Source organism: Heterocephalus glaber, unplaced genomic scaffold (assembly GCF_053883595.1).
Source record: "Heterocephalus glaber isolate CG9 unplaced genomic scaffold, H.glaber_assembly_v1.0 deba00001720, whole genome shotgun sequence".
Classification (NCBI taxonomy): domain Eukaryota; kingdom Metazoa; phylum Chordata; class Mammalia; order Rodentia; family Bathyergidae; genus Heterocephalus; species Heterocephalus glaber.
In genome coordinates this window covers 5,783,669-5,805,310 of record NW_028258433.1, presented here as the reverse complement: position 1 = coordinate 5,805,310, position 21,642 = coordinate 5,783,669, and the positions used below count along the sequence as shown (strand labels likewise).

Here is a 21,642-nt window from a genome sequence, read left to right as displayed (position 1 = left end):
TGCCATTGGCCAAATATTCCAGGGATAAAGAAATGTTGAATAATTGCCAAAAACTTGTATTACAGGTGAACTCTGATTGAGGGAATTAAGTCTAATGTTATGTAGTTAATGTTTGGCAGTGATAGGTCATGTACAAGTCTGTTTATCTCAAATTTCTCCTTCTAAAAAACAACCTATAAGTAAAGTTTTAAGTGAAAAATTTACATTTCTAAATTTCCCTATTACTGCAGAACCTGATACTTTTTTCTGGATAAAATAGGGCAAAAGAGAATATTGCAGTAGAGGCTTTGAGATAACTTCTATAACTTGGACATAGATGTGGAGGAATTCAAATGATGGGAATAACTAGTGAAAACAAAATTACTCCAATACAATAAGAATTTACTCAACATTCTAGAAAATAACTTTTCCTGTACTTAAAAACTTAAGATTTTATCTTAAAATATTTTTAAATCATTTTACTTGCATAGCTTACCTTCAGAAATATAATTTTATTATCTGTTCACCATTAGTACAACACATGAACTGAGATCATAAGAAAAAAATAACATGGAGTAAAAGAGCCACATTTTGTTATTTCAGTTTTTTTTTCGTTAAGTTTATTGGTACATTTTAGGTATACAAAATGATGACATTCATCATTGGGAATTTGTACCTCTACATGATGTATCTTGGTTCTTATTTTTTCCCCATTCCCCTGCCCTCCCTTCAACCCCTCCACCCTCCCTTTTTACAAAGACTTTGTTTACATTTTTTCCTTTTCTCATATTTTTTCCTTTCCCTTCTTTCCTTTCCCCTACTCCTCCCACTTCCTTGTCCCCTTTAGACTTTTTCTCTCTGTTTCACATTGTCTATTATACATTTTGATTCTTATTTACACTTTCAGTTTCTCACATCAGAGAAACTATTTGGTATTTACACGTGTGTCCTATTTATTTCACTCAAGAGCATGGCCTCAATGTGCATCCATTTAGCATAAATGACTCTAGTTTCTCATTCTTCATGACTGAGTAGTACTCCATTTTATTTAAAAAAAAAAACCACATCTTCTTTATCTGTTCTCCAGTTGATGGGCCATTGGACTGTTTCCAAGTTTTAGCTATTACAAATTGTGCCGCTATAAACATGGGTGCGCATATATTGCTGTGGTATGATTCTTTTAATTATTTTGGGAAGATTCCCAGCAGGGGAATAGCTGGGTCAAATGGGACCTCTAGCCCTAGTTTTTTGAGGTATCTCTGTATTGATTTCCCCACAACCCCACCAGCATTTGTTATTGGTTGATTTCTTGATAGCAGCCATTCTTTGTGGGGTGAGGTGGAATCTCAGTGTTGTTTTCATCTGCATCTCTCGAATGACCAGTGATGTTGAACATTTTTTTATATGTTTATTTGGTGCTCTTACTTCTTTGTCTGAAAATGTCTGTTCATTTCAGATGCCCCCTTTAAAAACTACTTTGTATTTTAAAATGACATCCAACTTTACAAAAATTTTACAATAATAGAATGAGGAACACTCATATATTTTCTATCCAGATTCACCAATATTTAACATTTTGCCACATTTGCTTTATAATTTCTCTTTTTCTATTTTTTCTGAATCATTTGAAAGTCTGCATATTTCATTCTCTTTTTTTCCATAATATTTGAATGTATCTATCCTAAGAACAAGAATATTCTCTTAGTGATCATTGGTCTGATTATAGAATTCAGGAAATTTAACATTAATACATTAATATATTATGCATATTACAATTTTGCCTATTGTCCCCAAACTGACCTTTATAGACGTTCTTTTCCACACAAGATCTAGTTCAGCATCATTTATTATGTGTCCCCACTTTTGGTTGACATAATAATTGTACTCATCATATTTTTAAAATTACCTTTTCTCTGGATAACTTCTTAAATCTTTTTCATCCTCCTGACATTTGAAAAGAGAGAGCTGGTTCTCTTTGCCTCAGTTCATGAACTTAATTTACTCTACAATTCTGGTTGTGAACTGAATTGGTCACAAACCAAATCAAATTTCCAGATAAGGTTCAATGTAAATAAAGTTAATCCATTCTGACCCCCATGAAGGTGGTTATGAACTGATTTTGGTTATGAACCAAATTTTCCCAAAAGGTTCACTGTAAGTAAGGTTAATCTGTTCTGAGCCATATATATTTTTTATTACAAAAATATGAAACAAAGTACAATGCAGTACAGTATGAAGAGAGAGAATTCTAACCTTGCTTGTGACTTTTAGCATGGAGGACAGAAAGGTGGGTGGGGAGAAGGTTATTGTTTGGAGAGTTTTCCTCCACAAGGGCCTCAGGGAAATCTCATCTCTTCTTTATCTTTTAAGTGCTTGGTCAATTTTGATGAAAAATCTGTCTAATGTCACTTGTTTTTTCTCATCTCCAGAAATGAGAGACCACATTATCATTCATGAGATTCAATACTTTGTTTGTTACAGTTATGTTGGGGTGTTGCTTCTCAAAGAAATCCAAGCACTCATTCCATTTTTCCATAATGGATTTTATCACCTCACTGCTAACCTCCTTCCTGTCCTCCTCTTCCTCAGTGGAATGCTCCTCAACAAGCACCTGCTGCTGTTCGCTCTGGAGTTCAACAAGTTCTTTCATCCTCAGCTCCTCCTTATGGTCCTCAACAGACTCCTCTGGGTCTGCACCATCAATGTCCAGATCCATACACTTGCCCATGGACATAATCTCTTCCACTGCCTGTGCCTCAGAACCTTCAAAGTCACATTCAGTGATACACTATGGGTACAGTGTCCTCCAGGCTGAGTTTAAAAGTTTTGACACATGACATCTTCCCAGGCTTTGTCAATGAGGTTCATCCAGTGGAGGACATTGAAATGTTTCTTCCAGAACTCTTTCAGAGTCAAGGACATCTTTTCAATGACATTAAAACACTTGATGAAGTGTTCCTTGTGTATAGCTTTTTGAAGTTGCAGATCACACTTGCTGGTCCATGGACTGCAGAAGAGGTGTCATGTTGTGGGGAGGAACCTGACATTTGTGAAGTCATACTCAATGTCCATATAATCCACTAAAGCTGAAGGGTGTGCCAGGGGCATTTCCATTAGAAGAAGATGGTTGTGAGAAAGATAGTTTTTAACAGTGGGTTCGAGCACCTCATGCAGCCATTTTATGAACTAACTACCTTGTGACTGAAGCTTTCACATTGGCCCTCCACATGACAAGCATTCTGACCTTGTTCATATTCTGTTCTTTGACTGCACAAGGGGTCTGGGAATGATACACTAATAGTGGCTTAATTTTCAGATTGGCACTTGTGTTCACACAGCAAAAGAATCAATCTATCCTTCATGGGATTGTGCCCCAGAAGTGCCATTCCTTCTGTGTGATATAGGTTCTGTTTGTCAGATGCCCAATTTTGAATTGGGTCTTTAAATTTGGGGGGTCTGATTTTTTAAGTTCTTTATATATTCTAGATAGTAGTCCTTTGTCCGAGGAACAGCTGGTAAAGATTTTTTCCCATATTGTGGGTTGTCTCTTAGCTCTCATTGTGGTTTCTCTTGTAGTGCAGAAGCTTTTTAATAGGATGAGATCCCAGTTGTTGATTCTTTTTGCTAGTTCCCCTGCTACTGAGGTTTTGTTCATAAAGTCTTTTCCTAAGCCCATGCCAGTGTTATTTCAATTTTTAACTGTAGTGGTCAAAGGGTATAAAATTTTAGCTAGACAAAGAGTAATAAATCCAAAAGTTCTGCTTATTTTCCAATGTGGAGATTATAGTTGATATACTGCATGTTTCAAAATTAGCATAGTAGATTTTAAGTGTGAGAATATATAAGATAATGCATATGTTAATTCATTTTATTTAGCCATTTTACAATTTTTACGTATTTTTAGATGTCATTTTATGCCATGTTTTTCTTTTTTCTTTTTTTTTTTTTTTTGGTACTGGGGATTGAACTCTGGTCCTTGAGCTTGCGAAGCAGGTGGTGGAACCATTGAGCCAAATCCCCAGCCCTATGTTTTTATTTTTCAATAAAAATAATAATAATAAATACATAAAACACTTTGATTTTGCAATTTTAAAAGTTCTTAAATGTGTCTGTCAAATATTATATTTTATCTTGATAGTTTAAAACTACTTTTTACTTTATAAACATAAAGTTTTTAGGCTTTACTAGAGCTTATCTACTAAGCATAAATGTCTTTGGTATAATTATTCACATTTAAGAATATTCTTATATTTTATATTAATTCTCAAAATCATTATTGTTTTAACATATATTTTTATTAACTCATTTGAACTATTGTCCAGGAATAGTTATTTGCATGTGAAAAACCTGTTTGAATTTGCTATTCTATAGGATTCTGTGAATGTGGAGAGTCCTACTCCTTAAGAAAATCATCAGATGAAAGGAATTTATAGAAGCAAAACTGAAAACACCTAGAATCTTGATGGTCTACCAAACCAAATGTTAACTGGAACTCAACTGAAAACTAAGGTAGGTGACTTTGTTATAGAATGCCTTGGTGAGAGAACCATGTGCACTTCACACAGTGCTCTTCGCCAAAGTAACAACAGAAGTGCATTCGTACATTCTTTAGTACTCTTGTTGTTTTTAAAAGTTAACATTAAGTGTACCCATTTTTTATTACAACATGAAGAAATATGTAATGAAAATATGTATTTGTTAATATTTACAAAATTGGAAAAAATGCTGCTTGCTGTTAAGGTAACATGGTTAGTCCAGTATGGTAAGTAGAGTCACAACAGGGTATTACATGCACTTCAGTTCATCCCTCCATCATTAGTGAAAACATATGTTGCAGTTGCAGATTTCCTTAACTGTTCTTAGAAGAGACTTCCTATTGAGCTTGTCTGTTTTCCCATGGTTCAGTGCGCCAGGAAAGAGACATGAGGTTGTGATCACATCTACAAAAACACCAACTGCTAACATTAAATACATTCTAAGTGGTTGCCTTTTTTTATCTACACAGATTATTGCTTTACCAATAATATGCAAAGATTTTGTTGTTGTTGTATTAAAAATGAGGAAAAATTGACTAGGCTTTCTTATAGATATTTTATAATTTTTTAATCAGATTTATAATTTTTCTGGTTATTTAATTTTTTTACTTTTTAAAAACAGAATCAAAAAGTAGATCTTAATAAATCCTAACCAATGTTGGTATAGAAATATATTACATAATTATTTGCAAGATTTTATGCAGGTGCTTAAGGTTCTTGATTTATGATGTCTGGACTGCTTTATGATGTAAAAAAGTAATAATAATTTTATGAGTAAAACATTATGTGCCCTCCTGACAGGAAACAGGAAACATATTTTAAATTTTCTGAGAAGGAGTAATGTAAGAGATTATTTACAAAGATATGGGCAAAGTTAAAAGCACTGATACTAAGTTGATTGGTTGCTCAGCAGTTTGCCCAGAAGATCTTTGGCCTTCATAGACAAATGCAGCCACACCAAACTGTAGACAGAGAAGAGTTTAGGGAAGTAAAATACATCTCCCACCTTCTAATCTTCTAGGACTTCCAACTGACTGAATTTATGGAGAAACCAGGTGATTAGAGTACTTAAGTGATGCAGTTTTTAGAAACTGTGCCCCACAGAGCAAGGTGAAAAAGAGCAGAGAGTAGCTTCAGATGTTTGAATAGAAAATATTCAGCACATATTGTAATAAAAATAACATTATTAGCTACTATTATTATGTTATATGTTCCAGGCACAATAGTAAGCTCTTTACACATATTGCCAGTTTAAACACTGCAACAACCTTAAAATCCTACAAGGCATTATTATCATTACTTTCTAGAAAAGAAACCTGATCTTCACAAAGTGGTTAAAGTTAGTGGGATAGATGTTAATGTTATCCTCACTTAGCAGATGAGGATACCAAGCCCTTGTAAAACTCAGTGACTTGGCCACAGGGTGAAACCAGTTACTAAAACTGGGTCTGCATCCTCTTTCTCACAACAACACTCGAGATATAAGGATTGGGGAACTTTTGTGATGTCAATTGAAAAAAATAATGCATGTTATTAAGTAAAAGAAGCCAACCTGAGAAGGCTGCATTCTGTATAATTCTAACTACTGGACACTCTGGCAAAATTAGGGTGACAATAAAAAAGTCACTGCTTTGAGGGGTGAGGTGGAAAAAAGGATAAATAGGTGGAGCACAGATATGTCTGTTAAGTTACTTTACAAAATTCTGCAATTGTGAATATATGTTACTATACATTTGTCAAAATCAGCAGAATGTACAACACCAAGAATGAACCCCAATATAAACTGTGGACTTGGAGGAATTGTGCTGTGTGAGTGTAGGCTCATCAGTTGTAACAAACATATCCCTTTGTTGGGGAAGGTTGATGGTGGGGGAGATATGGGAAATCACTGTACCTTTCTCTTAATTTTGCTGTGACCCTAAAAGGGGTCCAAAAAGTAAAACTTATTTTTAAAAGGCTAAGTTAAAAACAAAACAGAAAAAAATAATACATCTCAAGATGTAACTTTTTTGGCAGGGAGAGATAAAAAAATGACAAATATGTAGTGTCAAACTTTGTTGCCACCTTTCTTCTTAGAGCATGTCTAGCTCAAGAAGAAAGTATTTATTGGACGTCAATTGATTTTTTTAAGATTAACAATGAAAGTTAAAAAGGAGAAACCCATTATCTTTAGAGTGATGCTGTAGTTAATTGTCTATTGCCTCTTAAGGGAACACAATTTATTAAAGAGGCATTTGGGACCTCTCCTAACCACTTTCCTAATAGTTTTTTTTCATTCCTGTTCTTTTGCTTTTACAGTAAGCTCTTAATTATCACTGAGCAGTTAATTTATTTCCAAATCAGCTCATTTAGGATAGGAACAGGAAAATTTTTTAAAGCACTATGTAAAAAACTGGGAAGTATTTAATTTTTTGGCCCATTCAAAAAAATCATATAACCAGACCCCTCAGTTCTTAGTGACAGACAGAATGGAAAAAAGAAATGTTAATACTCAGATTAATACTGATGTTAATTTGAAGTTATATGTAGCCTTTGGAAATATTTTTCTCTTATTTGTTCTCAAAATGAATATGTATTACAGGCATCCTTCCAAGATATTTACCTGTAAACAATATGCAGGCAGGGGTCCTCTTGGCAGGGGAATGCTTTCAGTGCTATTCTACCCCTGAATCTTTAGGCAGATGGATAATGGATTCTGCAAGCTTTCCTTGCTATTTTCCTGTTCTGGGAAATAATTTCTAAGAGTCAGCTCATTTCTGGTTCCACTGAATATGTCACAAACTCAAAGCCTTCATAATAGGAAGATTGCCATTGACCAAAATTCTTTTAAGATAAAAAACAATTCTTTCCACACAGATTTATGTCAGCCTAATATGAGTCCATTCATATGACTTATTATCATTTTCATATTTTCTCAAGCTAACTGGAAAAACCAAGTTTCACCAGTAATGTACTTGATATATAAAATTCATTGCCCTGAATAATACGTTAGAGGAAAATGTGCTCACTTCTGAATGTTGCTCTGGCTGCTAAACAAAGGACTCTCTGTTTCTGCCAAATACTGAGGAAAAGGTCTTTTGGGAACAAGCAATATGCTGAGGATAGAGTATAAAGGAGTTTAAGCCTTATTGTTTGTGTTAGCTAGTTTTCCTTACTGTAATAAAATACCTAAGATAATCAATTTAAAAAGAAAAAAGTTTATATTGGAGGTTTCTGCCCATGATCAGTCAGCCTATTGTTATTGGGCATGTAGGTAGGGAATACATCCTGGTGGAAGTGATGGAGGAAACCTTTACTTCATGGCAAGAAGAGAATGAGCGGGGGAAAAAAGGGGCTAGCATCCTAAATATCCATTTCAAGGGCACATCCCCAATGACCACAAGATCTTCCACTAGGCCCCATTTCCTAAAGGTACTGCTACCTCCCTATAGCATCAGGCTGAGGATGATCCTCTCAACACATAGGCTTTGGGCAATACATTTACCCAAACCACAGAATTAGTTATCAGGACTTAAATGTACTTTTGGTAGGAAATTTTCAAAGTTTGGAATATGGGCTTCTACCTTGTTTGAATACTCAAGTCCATTCCTCTTAAATAGCACTTTTCTAGGGACAAAGTAAAGCATTATAGATTTTGAAATAGCTACCAGTATAAAGAAGACACAAGAAGATTATAGGAATAAAATGGCTTAAACACTCCCACGAAATACAAAAGCCAAATACCTCAGCCCTGGTCCCAGGTAAAGCTGCCATGTACAAATGATATGCCTGTACAAGGGCCAAGATTTTGAATTTATGCATACCTTTTTCCCACCAAATAAAGATTCTTTAAGATAGTGAATACAAGAGAGGGAATGTTTTTCAAAGTCTTTATGGGACTATCATAGATTATGAAGTCTATGTGTTGACTGGAAACAACAAAAATTCCAGGTGGGCTTTAAATTTTGGCCAAGTTCCCAAAGCTAAGAATGATATTAAAATGTAAGCCAGCATCACAGGGACACCAGTTGAAAATCTGACACTATTCTCACTCTGCCTCTCTGTTCTCAACTTGAAAGAGAAGACTGGGCACATTTCTGAAGCCAGTGACACATGAGTTTTTGATTTATGTGTAATTCACAGATTCATGAGTGTAGAAGGGGCAGGATGTGGTGATGCAGTGATTTGCATCCTGGGCAGAAAAGATTGAGGTATGAACTGGCCAACTGAACATAACCTAAAGTCCAGAATCTGTATTTGCATCATCCTCATTTTCCCGACCCCAAACCTTCTATCTACCTGCATTTGACTTCACTAACAATTTGCTCCAATGTACCTCAAACTCAGTGTATCAAGTCTTGAACTTTACATCTTCTGTCTTAATGAAAGACACATTTAACTCATCATTCAAATCACAAGCCTGAGACTCATACTAGTTTTGGTACATACTGGTTTATTTGTCATCCTAGTTTAAATGAACATTTATCATCACCAAATTCATTTTGCCCACATTTCTAAAAATGTGTTAATCCCTTCCCTGGCATTAACAGTTCCAGTGCCACTGCCCTGGATCAGATTTCTCTTAACTGAGATGCACCAAATTAACTGGTCTCCTGCCTTTGGTATAAAATACCTCTTATCCATTATTAAAAATGGAATCAAGATGATCTTTAAAATGTTAAATTTGATCATATCTCTGTCCTGTGGGAAATCCTTCAATGTATTCACATTACTTTTGGCAAAAAAAAATAAAATAAAAATTTCCATGTTTGTTAAACAAAACCTCTCATGATCTAATTATGCATACTTCTCCAGTCTCCTCTTTGACTCCCCTGATTTTTACTTAATGGTACAGCTACATCAAACTACTTTTGGATCCTTATATCTCTACGCATCCTCCTTCTCTTTGCATCAATTGCTCATTTGACCTGGAATTCCCTTTTCTTATATTCTTTTCATTGCTTCACTTTACCATGTTCTCAAGACCCTGTTCTTCTAGTATCTATCATATTAATGTCACTTATGTTTGTATTTCTTCTTCATCAACTTGAAGCAGTTTGAAGTTCAGAGTGTGCTATTTATCTCTGTAACATCAGTGCTAGACATAGTAAATGAGAAAACTCCCACGAAATGTTTGAAAGTATTCTATGTTCTAGCTACTTCAGTTGACAGGAGTTCCTTTCTGCTGTGGAGTAGTAGTAGAAGTTGCTGCTGCGATACATATGAATTAATATTTCTACAAGACTTAATACTGGAAGGGAAGATGGATCTACATTCACACCAGAATAGATGGGTGAACATTCAGGCTATCAAGAACTGAAGAACTGTCAGGGACAAAGATATTCTGTCTAATAGAAGTTTCTAGAATTTGTTCACTTATGTCAGACTTCTGGATGCCTCTTTTATTTCCTTTGAGAACACCAGGGTTTGGGCAGCCTAATATCCTTTGCACTGCCACTTTCTTTGCTGTCAACTATTACTATGTTTCTTTCATTCACAAAGACATCTTTTCCTTCTACAAAATTTCTAAGAGTTTTTGCTAGAAATTATAAGAAAAAGATGAGAAAAATAAAAAATTCATACTTTATTTTTTTTCCAAAATAGTGTCAGAGGGAGATAAGATAAGTAGATAATGGGTGTCTTAGCCACTTTTTCATCACTGGGACAAATTACCTGACCTCAACAATTTAAAGAAGGAGAAGTTTATTTTAGCATATGGGTTCAGTTCATGGTTGGCTGGCTCCAAGGCAGAAGTAGCACAGCAGAGGGGCATGGTGGAGAAAAAGGTGCTCAACCCATGGCAGCCAGAAATCAGAGAGAGAGAAGGGAGGACTGGGGAGGGAGGTATACTCTTCCAGGTCACACCTCCAGTGATCTACCTTTTTTGACTAGGCCCCACCTCCTAACAGCACAGAACTCATCAATGGATGAAACCATTCCAATCACCTTCCAAACATGCCAATTTGCCGGGGCGAGGGAGGGGGGCAGATTCTAGATCTAAACCATAACAATGGGTCTTGAGTAATGTTTCTCTATACTGTGGAGGCCAACTATGTTCAATGAATTTTCCAGAATCTAATTAGATAAAACAAGGAAGAATTAAGGGCTGTCTGCAGGTTTTACAAGAGTTAGGATGAAACAAGTGTAGAGATTTGGCAAATGAGCCAGTACCTTAGCTAGACGAGGCAGCTATAGAAATGAGGAAGAAGAAAAGCCTCAGATTGTGGTGCTGGGGGAGAACATCCTGCCTCTTGTTACTTCCTTGTTGTGATTTCCAGCATGATTGCCATATGGATTCCTGTCTTCAAGCCACAGTGGGAGAAGTTCAAAGGAGTTTTGCATGGTTAAAGGAATTAGAAGGAGTGTATATGAAAGATATCTTCCCAAGATCAGTGGTAGGGGAAACAGGATCACTTTAGCCACCAGGCTAAGGAAGCAATTTCTAAGGGGCCATCGATATGTACACAGTGGCTCAGGAGATGTAAGACACTATTACTGTTTTGTTTTTTTTAAAGTGGCATCTTAAATAATAGTTTATATCTCGTGATTAAACAGATGATTAACTATTCTAGAATATTTAGGTTCTTCCATTTGTCCTTTAAAACTTTTGAGAATATTTGCCAGAGCTAATGTACAATGAGTCATGGCCATATAAAACAACATCTGTCTCAGGGACACAGCCCACTGTGTGGTTGAAAATATGCAGTTGCAAGCCACATGTAGCCCTGCATTCTTTAAATCTTCACTAGATATATCTACCCTTGAAATCATCTTAGCTTGCAACCAAACATGTTTCTCCTCTGGATTACTAAAAAGTATTTTTAAACATAGCATATCTGAAAAATTCAAAACTTTCAATCTGGTTTGTTTTATCGCCCTCACAGATTGTACAAATTTCCGTTGTATCTTGAAATGGATAGCAGCATTGACTATTATAATAAATTCACTCTGCAGGTGTGTGCAGCACATGCTTGTGCCAAAAGTTATGGAGAGGGCAGCTGAAAATGATTGGATATTTATGCTAAGAGAGTACTTACAGAAAATACATAATTACAAGTGAAGTAGGATATACATTTTCAATGCTTTTAAAAAATTCATTGAATAAGTTTATCTGCAGACATTTATTGTGCCTACTCTGTAGAACTTTGCAAAAATTGTTGTTTTGTGTTGAGTGACCAAGACACAGAACTTAGAAATATTATTAATATGTCATCTCTTATAAGAAGATTGGAGAAATAGACTTAAGATTTCAAGGTCTCTCCATTGTTGATTTTTTGCATTATGAACATGGAACTGGGATTAAAACATTTTAGTCATCAAGGACAATGGTTCCTGTGGTTTTTTGAGTTGAGCATTGTTACAGAAAACATTTTTTAGTGACACCTTTCTTTTTGGTATCGGGGATCAAACTTGGGACCTTGTGCTTGCATGGCAGGCGCCAGAACCACTGAGCTAAATCCCCGGCCTTTAGTGACAGTTTTTAAAACATGTCAAGAGGAGTGTAGGGACCATGACAATGAGATTTTACAGGGAGAGAGACACAAAGTTTAACTCTGTGTGAGGTATGGGAAAAAGGGAACATACAGCTAAATAAAAAGGTAGGGGCCAGTGGATAGAAAATTACTGAGAAAAAATATCAAGCCTAAGGGAAATTCGAAGTCGGTCCAACAGGATTCTTGCCGAAGGCAGGCTAGTTTGGTCAGACATTCCCACATAGGTTGTAGAGAATAAAAAACCCTGGTCAGATGTTGAAGGTGATGGGATAGCACAGGTAGGAGGTTATTGCTAAACTGATAGAACACAATTCTTGTTAAAGATAGATTTTACAAGGAAGTAATCCACTGGGTTTAGGAGAAGCTTTAGGACCCTGACTAAAGTTTGATCAAGCAGAGAATCTTTGCCAGAATGTGTCATGACCTTAAGAGACTGGTGGGAGAGGACCCGCTAAGAGGGCCCAATTCATGGGCAAGAACTGTTTAGATGATAGAAATAGATTTGGTCTCTGAACAACATAGCAGACCTTAGAAACAGTAAGCCCTCAGGAAAGCTTTCATCAGGACAAACAAAGTGCAGAAGTTACTATGATTTCTGATTTTAGTTACTGTGATTTTTGACATTTAGATTCCCTAGTAATACATAGCTGTGCCTAGAGAATGGTATGACAGATGAGTTAGTGACTATAATAAATGTGCTACTCACTTCTACTCTGTACCATCTTCACCACACTTTCTAACATCTGTGGCTAAAGATGAAATTTTCTTCCCCACCTTAGGACCATAAATTGATATTGTACCTCTGAATAGCAAAAGCAAAGGTTTCAGGGCTTTTTTACTGGAAGAAAATTGAGAAATGGTCTCACTGCAAGGAGAAATGGTATGAATTTGCCATCTGTCAAATAAAATGACTTGAAAGTATCAACATAGTCTTTTTTCTTGCCACTAAAACATTTTCTTAGTAGATTTATGCAGTAGCCAAAGGTAAGCAACTTTCTAAACCTAATTCCCCCTTCTTTTTTTGGAGACAGTGTCTCACTTTGTAATTGAGGCTGTCCTTGAACTCACTTTGTGGCCCAGGCTGGCTTTAAACTCATGGCGATCCCCCTGCCTCAGCCTCCTGAGTGCTGGGATTATAAGCATGCACCACCACGCCCAGCTCTAATCTTTTATTTTTAAATAACATTTCCATAGTCAAGTAGAGCATCCAAAGTAGAAAGGCAATTTGATTGAATAAATTCACACTGGTGTAGATTACTGAAAGTCATTTGACACTCTTGGAAATATGTGCATCTTTAGATGACTCTCTCTGTCCAAATATATCTGTGGTGAAGGATAATCCTGGCAGTGTATCAAGGTGAAATACAAACAAATCAAGCAATGCCCTAGCAACAGTTTCAGAGGCGGACGTAAAAATGCAGGCACATCCAGCCTGTCTCAACATCTGTGCTTCTGCCGACTTGCTGCTGCTTTCTCAGTCTTTTCATATCCCCACTTCTAATCTCACTAGTTCCTTGAAGCTTCAGGTCTTTCTCTTTTTTTCTCTTTTCTTTTTCCTTTCCTTTCCTTTCCCTTCCCTTCCCTTCCCTCCCCCCCCGCCCCGTCTTCCTTCCCTCCCTCCCTCCCTTTCTTTCTTCCTTCTTTGCTTTTCTCTTAAAATAATGGGTCTAAGAACCATAATGTAAGGATGGAAAAAAATACTGGCAGAGAGGAGCAGTAGGTAGGGAGTGCCGAAACAGGACCACCACTCTGTATTCGGTGTTATCTGGTCCTTATGACTCAGGTTTGCATACATCAGGGACTGACAATGGTTTGTCATAAATGTATCCATGTATGAATTGATTTCTTTATAAAAACATCACAAGTGTAGAAATAATGGGAAACCACAACTGAGAATAAATTTAGCTGTAGATGTCAAGCGCTTGGAAAATATCTAGCCCCTTTGCTCCCTTGGGCTAGATTGAGTCTGCCTGTGAACTTCCTTTAAGAAAAACACAACCAATTTCACCATACATTTTCATTAAGTCTGCATTCTCAGAGGAAACTTTATGAACACCCTTGCATATCAGGGCTAAATTTATATCACTCCATGCAGAACTGTCTTGCTGGATGTAATTATCCTGGAAGTCAACTGTGCCTTCCTATACAAGTAGGAATATCTGTGAATATTCTGCTCCCATTCTGCCTACTTTTAAATCTGCAGACACTACTTCAGGAATAAGGGAAACATTTTTAAAATTTCTAGTGGAATAACTTCAGGACAAACATTCTTGTTAAAAATGGCCTGGATTACTTATTTGGGCTGAGAAAATGTTCTTGGCTATGGTAGATGTTACCACAAGGAATTGGGTTTTAGCTAGTTCAGTGGTGATGTTAATGCTTACTTGCAAAGAAAATACTCCAGGAGGGCTGGGGATTTAGCTCAATGGCACTGAGCCTGTCTCACAAACACAAGGCCCTGAGTTCGATCCTCCATACCAAAAAAAAAAAAAAAGTGAAAAACAGTATTCCAGGAAGTGTGGGCTTCATTTAGAAGTGGGATAGTAGGCTCTGATAGAAACCTGGGATTCAGAGTTGAAAACTCTAGGCTAGTACTGCCTATAGGCATGTAATGTAAGCCATGTATGTAATTTTAAATTTTTCTAGCAGCCACTTAAAAAAGTAAAAAGAACAGGTGAAATTAATTAATGTTAATAACATTTTACTGAAATCTGTATAAAGTGTTATCATTTCAATATATAATTGATATCACAAAGTTATCAATGAGATATTTTACTCTGAGTTATGAATCTTTAAAATCAAGCATATATTTTACACATATAACATATCTGGATTTGGGCTAGCCACATTCCAAGTGTTTAGTAGTCTTATGTGGCTGGCAGTTGAGCAACTCGAGGGGATAACTCAGGAAGAAAGACTCTATGATGACAAAACACACTTCTGTATTCTTTAATAAATAAAATTTTAGTCAGAGAGAGCATTACAAAAATAATGAGAGAAAATTAAGAGAATTAACTAAACTTGGTCAGTGATTTCAAAGAAATAGACTGGCTAAAGAGGATTGATGTGAATAAGGCAAAATTTACTGATTGGGATTCAGGTGGATATAAAGAGATCAATTTTAATTGAAGTATAAACTTGGACTTTATTCAGAGATGATCTTGGTTTTCTTAAGGTAAGTGAAAAAGAAAAAAACAGTTCTGCCCTCAGAACAGGGTGGAAGGAAAGGTGAAGGCCAAAGAAGAGAACTCTTAAAAAAAAAACAACATGGATATAAAAACCTAAAGGATAAAGCAGACTCCTGAAGCTAATATGCATAATTACTTAGCTGGGTTTAAGTGAGCTCCTTGATTTCTCTTCTACAATAAAATAATTTACATACATGTGTATATATGTAACATATATAATAATTTACATATATATGCAGTGTTTTGTTAGCTATGAAACTCATAAACATTCAAGGGTTGTTGGTATTGACTAAAGGATGGACTGCTTCATGGAAAATCTGTCATCACAGAGTATCATTAATTCTTGAAACTTGCTCCCCTTGGTGGGCAACAGAGGGTGAGTGAAGATGACGTAGGACTGTCTTTCTTCTGGGGATAATCTGAAATTTGTTTTATCAAAACATTACCCATTTTTTAGAGCCTTCATTATATATTTAGTGTGAGGGCACATGATACTCAATAATGAGTCTCCTCACCCCATGTGGGCTTTCAGTGGCTTCATAAAAGAGATAAATGGTTCTTTCTGGAAACACAGGATAGAGATTGGCAGACAATTTAAAGTTAAGATTTCCCAGTAGAACCATCACTGTCAATGTCACTACCAAAGAGATCACGCACTGAATCTTCTCTATTCTGAAAAATGTTGAAATTAGGCCAAGATTTTTATGGTCCCCACTTTCCACTACTCAAAAGACTTTTCTTCCCTTAATATTTTTTGTGCCAGCTATTGCTGCACCTTCCCACTTGGAATATGCAGTCATTCTTGGATGCTCCTAAAAACAGTCGTTTCAAGTAGCTCTAGGTTTTACTGAGACCATTATGTGTGTGGGAAAAAATTGCTTTCATGGGAAATGACGTGAGAAGACACAAAACCATTTTTTCACAAGGAGATAAGTGAATTATTTGACAGTATGTCCTATAAATCAATGCACTCAGGACCTTGTACAAATAGCCTATTCTGCAATGTTTTATGTAAGTACAGTATAACACGTTAGTAAAAGAGGATTTTCTCACCATTTGTTTGAGTATCCTGTTGGAACTTCAATACAACCTTGTTGGAATATTTGAAAGATTCTATTTTATTGATGCAGGAACTGAAGTTAGAATATCTGAATGACTTGACCAGTATCATACACTTGATACTTAACACAGCCAGCTTCAAATACTCTTTCCTCTCTACTATACCACATAACCTCCTCTCCTACATCTTCTTTGTAAGTGGTATTTTTCAGACCGTGAAACTGGAAGTAACAACTATGAGTACATATTCTCTCTTTGGCTCTGCTCCCATTTCTTATAACTTCAGCTCTACAATTTCTTCCCCTCATTCTAGGTGTCTCAGAGTCTTTATTCTCCAAGAATCTTGGTTGCAGTGAAGTGTGGTGAGGAAAAGTTAACATAGGTTGGAACTTGGATTTGTTGGTTACATGTGGCAGGAATTGTTTTGTTTGTTGATTGGGTGGTTGGTTTATGTTTGGTTTAATTTTTTCAAAATTGCTTTAGTGATTCAGATGGGAGTCTATCATGTATCTATCACTGCCCATATCACGGAGCAGCTGAAATCCTTCAAAAATACTAAGGTTGTCCCAGTGTCATGCTCTCTCATTTGTTTGATCCAGCTCCAGCCTGCTCCAACATGCAGCTCAGAGTCTAGTTACAAAGGTGACCACTGAGTAGAGAAAGTGCCCATTGTCCCACACCTATACCCTAGCTTCTGTTTTTCCAAGGTTGTTAGATATTGCCCACAACAGAGTCATTAAGGAAACCGTTCTTTTCACTTTCATTGCATTTTATTGTATCCTTCTCTCACTGAGGAGTCCACAGAGACTCAGCCAGAGAGGCCAAGTAACAGGACTCACACTCTTTCCCCCAATTGCTGCATTCCTCATCAATGACTTATTGAGTTCAAACACAGCTAACTTTCCTTTGAGTGAGTTAGTTCTCTGAATAGCCTCAGATCCTTCCAGCCAACTGATTCTGTTGGGCCCACCCTGCACATCTTTCCACAGCCCAGACATACCTGTGATTTGATGGCCATGTCGAGTCTACATATCTCCCCCCATACACTCTCCCCATTTTCTCTGCTCCCTTTTATGAACGTCTATTGAATCAAAAGCAGATTTTTCTGTCTCAATGTCAAAATCTTTTCCCAATTGTTCAGTTAATTTTCTTTTCTTTCATACTCCTCCCTCCATAGAATGTCAGAGAAAACATATGTGAAAAGGCTGTTCCATATAAATCAATGAGTGACTGACAAAGTATATAGATCAGTGGTGGTGAATCTATAAAATGCATACCACATCCGGCTGTTTGTCCTCATTGAAAGCTCTAAAAGCTTTGCCATCGCTTGTATAGATGAAAAACGTTTTTAAGTATATTTCCTAGATTTTTAAATGAGTGATTAAAATATTTTTGTAATGCGCCAAAGCTCTTGTATTGTATTAGTGTCTTTTTCATCTTCAAGATTCTCTTCCTTATTAACATGACGATAGCTGTTGGCAGTAGATTAGTAGGGTATTTGTTATTAATGAGGGAAGCACATTAATTAGCATAGCTGCTAGCTATTGAACAAACTAAACCTTAAGTGAAAAAAAAATGCACTCAGAAGCTATAATTTAAGGAAGGACAAAATAGCTTAGATCTATTCCATAAAAGGACATGTACTCATAAACATATAATGTAGCACGAAGAAATATCTAAACTTTGTGAGCATTAGTACAAGTGACTTTGTGTGTTACAGAGTTTAAGAATGAGTCATGAGAATTGTATTCTTGGAGAGGATATAGCCACATTAAAAAAGAAATCAGCACTCACTTCCTTTTTGGAGAGACTTCAAGAAGGAAATGAGATTTGCAACACTCTTGCATAAGGAGGAAGAAGCTGAGATTTGCAGAGGTAAATGAATCACAAACCTTTCTCCTCCAGCTTTGAAACCAATTGAGAAATAGATACAAGTATCAGAAGGAGATCAAATAAACACTTTATTGCCAATAACACTAAATTGGAGACCATGCCTTAAATCCAAAATTGCCTTCTTCAATTTTCCCTACTTTTTTCTTGAATAGAACTTTCTGGTCCTAGATGCACAGCTGGACATTTTCAGGCTTCTGTGGAAAAGGGAGGGAGTGTGGAAGGATCACCACGCACTTTTCAGAGAAGAAATACAAGAAGAGTGAGCCTAATCTGCCTAGTGACCTGTCCCCTGATCTTACCAATCAGATAAGTCAAGAATCAGCAAGCTTTATGTACAGGGCCAGATAGTAAATATTTTAGGCCTTGAGGCCAGGTGGTTCTTGTTTCAACTACTCAACTCTGAGATTGTAGCTTGGGAGCAGCTGTAGATGATATGTAAACAAATGAGTAGGCTGTTACAGTCCTATTACTTTTGCAAGGGGTGCCTTAACAATGTACCACAGACTGGATGGCTTACACCATAGAAATTTATCGTCTCACAGTTCTGGAGGCTGGAAGTCTGAGATCAAAGTGTGTTAGAGTTTGTTCCTTCTGAGGGCTATGAGGGAGAATCTTGTCCAGGCTAATCTCCTAGCTTCTGGTGGTTTTCTAGAAATCCTTGGCATTCCTTGACTTGTAGAGCTATCACTCAGATCTCTGTTTCCGTCTTCACATAATATTCTTCTTGTGTATGTGTCTCTCTCTGTCCAATGTCTTTTTCAAAGGATACCAATCATATTAGAATAAAGACCCACCTTACTCCACTATAACCAGTATAGCCAATTATATCTTTAATGATCTTTTTGCAGATTAAGGTCACATTTTAAAGTACTGGAGGTTAGGATTTCAACAAATGATTTTCAGGGAGGCACAATCCAACCATAATAACTCTGTCTCAAAAAACTTTTATATGTATGAACATGACATGTTGAATTTCATACATTTCACTTTCCTCCAATCATTTCAAACATGTAAATGTATGTAGGCACACAAAAACAGAACCTTTCTGGAGGTTACCAATTTCTGAGTTAAGTCACCCTTTTTCTAGAGGGAGAACCATGTGAGGGAAGGAAGAAGGAACCAAAAATATTCCTCCCTCCAGGGGACTGAGTGGGAGTGGGAATATAAGAAGTGAGATGACAGAAGTCCTCCCAAAGGACCCTGTCCAGCTGGGAGGACAACTGTATTTCAGGCAGAAATTAGCCTGGACTTCCCTCTCAAGGTGAGACACTCCACTATAAAGAAGACAGTGGACTAAGGAAAACAAAAATCAAAGAGATAATTGAGAAAACTCAGGAAGAGAGAAGAAAGTCAACATACAGACCACAGTATACCCTAGAAGGAATTGATCTGCTCCATCAAAGAAATTCAGGAAGAAGAATGGCAATGATGCTACAAGTAGGAAACTTGGAGGAGTGAAAAATGAAAAACATCCAGGCTGAGGTAACAATAACCTGGACTCAAGCTATGAATGGTAAAAAATGTATTAAAAATACATTTTTTGCTCTAAGGATTCTAACACTTCTGAGATTATCTTATTCTTGAAAGTTCTTGATTATGAATTTGTACAGTACATGTTATTTCCCATCTCATAAATATAATTAAGATTCTGATTTTCATACAATTTTTCTCATATATAAGGTCAGCAATCTACTTTAGGTTTTTAATTCCCTATTAGTGCTCTTAGTCTTTAGTCTCCAGTGTTTTGCTTTGTAATCTATATTGCAAGCCTTTTATGAGTCAACTGATTATGTGAAGGGTCTTAAGGGACATGACACCCTCACTATCCCTTCCTCTAGAAGATACCCTTTCAAAAGTGCTCAAATATCAAGGTATATTTCTAAAAACAGCCTGTATGTACTTCAGAATTTCAAACCTCCCATCTGAATTGCCTTCATAGATTTACAATTTTATAAGGGAATTTGAAATTTAATAAAGGATCAGGTGTTTTTTTGTAAGACCCATAAAATGAATATTTCTGCATGTTTTGGGAAACTTCTGCTAAAGATTCTTGATTTTATTATTTTATACTAGTTCATGAAGAGCTAGGTAATGAGTTATTATTAGACTTTAGTGGTAGAAACAAGATAATCTTTCCTGATAATATATTTCCTTGTGATAGCCATACTACAGAACTCTTAATATATCTAGTTTGCTCTGCCATTTTAGAAGCTCAGAAACAAATTTTTTACTCCACTCTAGTAGAGAGATTTAACCCAAGATTTTTGGTTCGGTTTTCTCCTACTTCACTTATTATTTGGATTTTTTATGCTTAACTTGATTTAGTTGTTTCATTGCATAGTGCTTTTTATTGCAGAGAGAGTGAGAACTTTTTTGAGCACAGTAGAATACAAATAATCAAGCCAGGCATGGTAGCAGATTCCTGTAACTCCAGCACTGAGAGATCTAGGCAGAAGGATTGCAAGTTAGAGGCCAGCCTTGGCAATTTGGGAACTTAGCAACCTTGTCTCAAAATAAAAAATAGAAAGACCCAGAGATATAGCTCAGTGAAAAGGCCCTAGGTTCAATCCCCAGTACCACTGTATATATTCATTTGTAAATCTATCTCATCACTTTGTCTAGGGAGAATATCCTCTAATCCTCTAATACATATTTTCTTGTGACCTTTGTTATCAAGTAATACTATCTCAGGCTACTGTGATTTTTCTTTCCCCAAAAGATTCCTTAATCAATGATTCCAATCCTGAAATGCTACATCTGTTTAAAAAAAAAAAAAATATATATATATATATATATATATTAGACTTTAGAAATACATCAGTTTTTAAAAGAAATTTGTGTTTTTAGGTGGCATTTTATTTCTCTTTGAAAGAATTAAAATTAAATAAAAATCACTTTAGCTATCTTCTTAGGATTATTTTGTTTGAAAGTGCCAGAAATTCAACTCAGTCTCATTTAAACAGAAAAAAAGATATCTATTGACACAAATGATTTGGGAAAACTATCTGTCTTGTTTTGGTTATGACAATTCCGGGAGCTCAAAATATGATCCTTTTATTCACCTCTTTGCTTTACTAAAATAGATATTGGCTCCAGTTTTGGGCAGGCTGCCCCCAGAACTTAGCAGAAGAGACTAGCAGCAATTCTGGGTTTACGTTATACCGGTAGCTCACATTCTTCGGTGGGAAAAAAACCCTCAAAAAGTCTATTTTTCCATAACTTCAACAAAATCTCCCAGGAGAGATTTTATTGGCTTAGATTTGGCCAAGTGACCTTCCTTGCACTTAATTAGTGTGACTGAAAAAATCCAATGCTTAATTGGCCAGCTTCCCAAGAGCCAGGAGATGGGATCAACCCTCCACACACACCACTTAGAATGAAGAATAAAGAGTTCCTAAAGAGATTCTGGGCTAAATAAAACACAGGTTAACTACATCTTTCAGTATGTTTCCATCACCTGGCTATCTGCATCTACATACATCTTTTTACCCATTTATAAAATTTTATTTCCAAAAT

At 36.2% G+C, this 21,642-nt stretch overlaps 1 protein-coding gene across 5 annotated transcripts in view; it reads left to right on the top strand.

Annotated features, from left to right (window-relative positions):
• Positions 1-21,642, top strand: part of Stard13 (StAR related lipid transfer domain containing 13) — a 532,559-nt gene that overhangs the window by 140,369 nt on the left and 370,548 nt on the right. For all 5 annotated transcript variants that reach the window (XM_021266494.2, XM_087199584.1, XM_087199587.1 and 2 more), the window contains one exon: positions 4,351-4,488. In XM_021266494.2, the coding sequence (XP_021122153.2) occupies positions 4,459-4,488 (30 nt within the window). In that variant the 5' untranslated portion in view covers positions 4,351-4,458. The remainder of the gene's footprint in view (positions 1-4,350; positions 4,489-21,642) is intronic.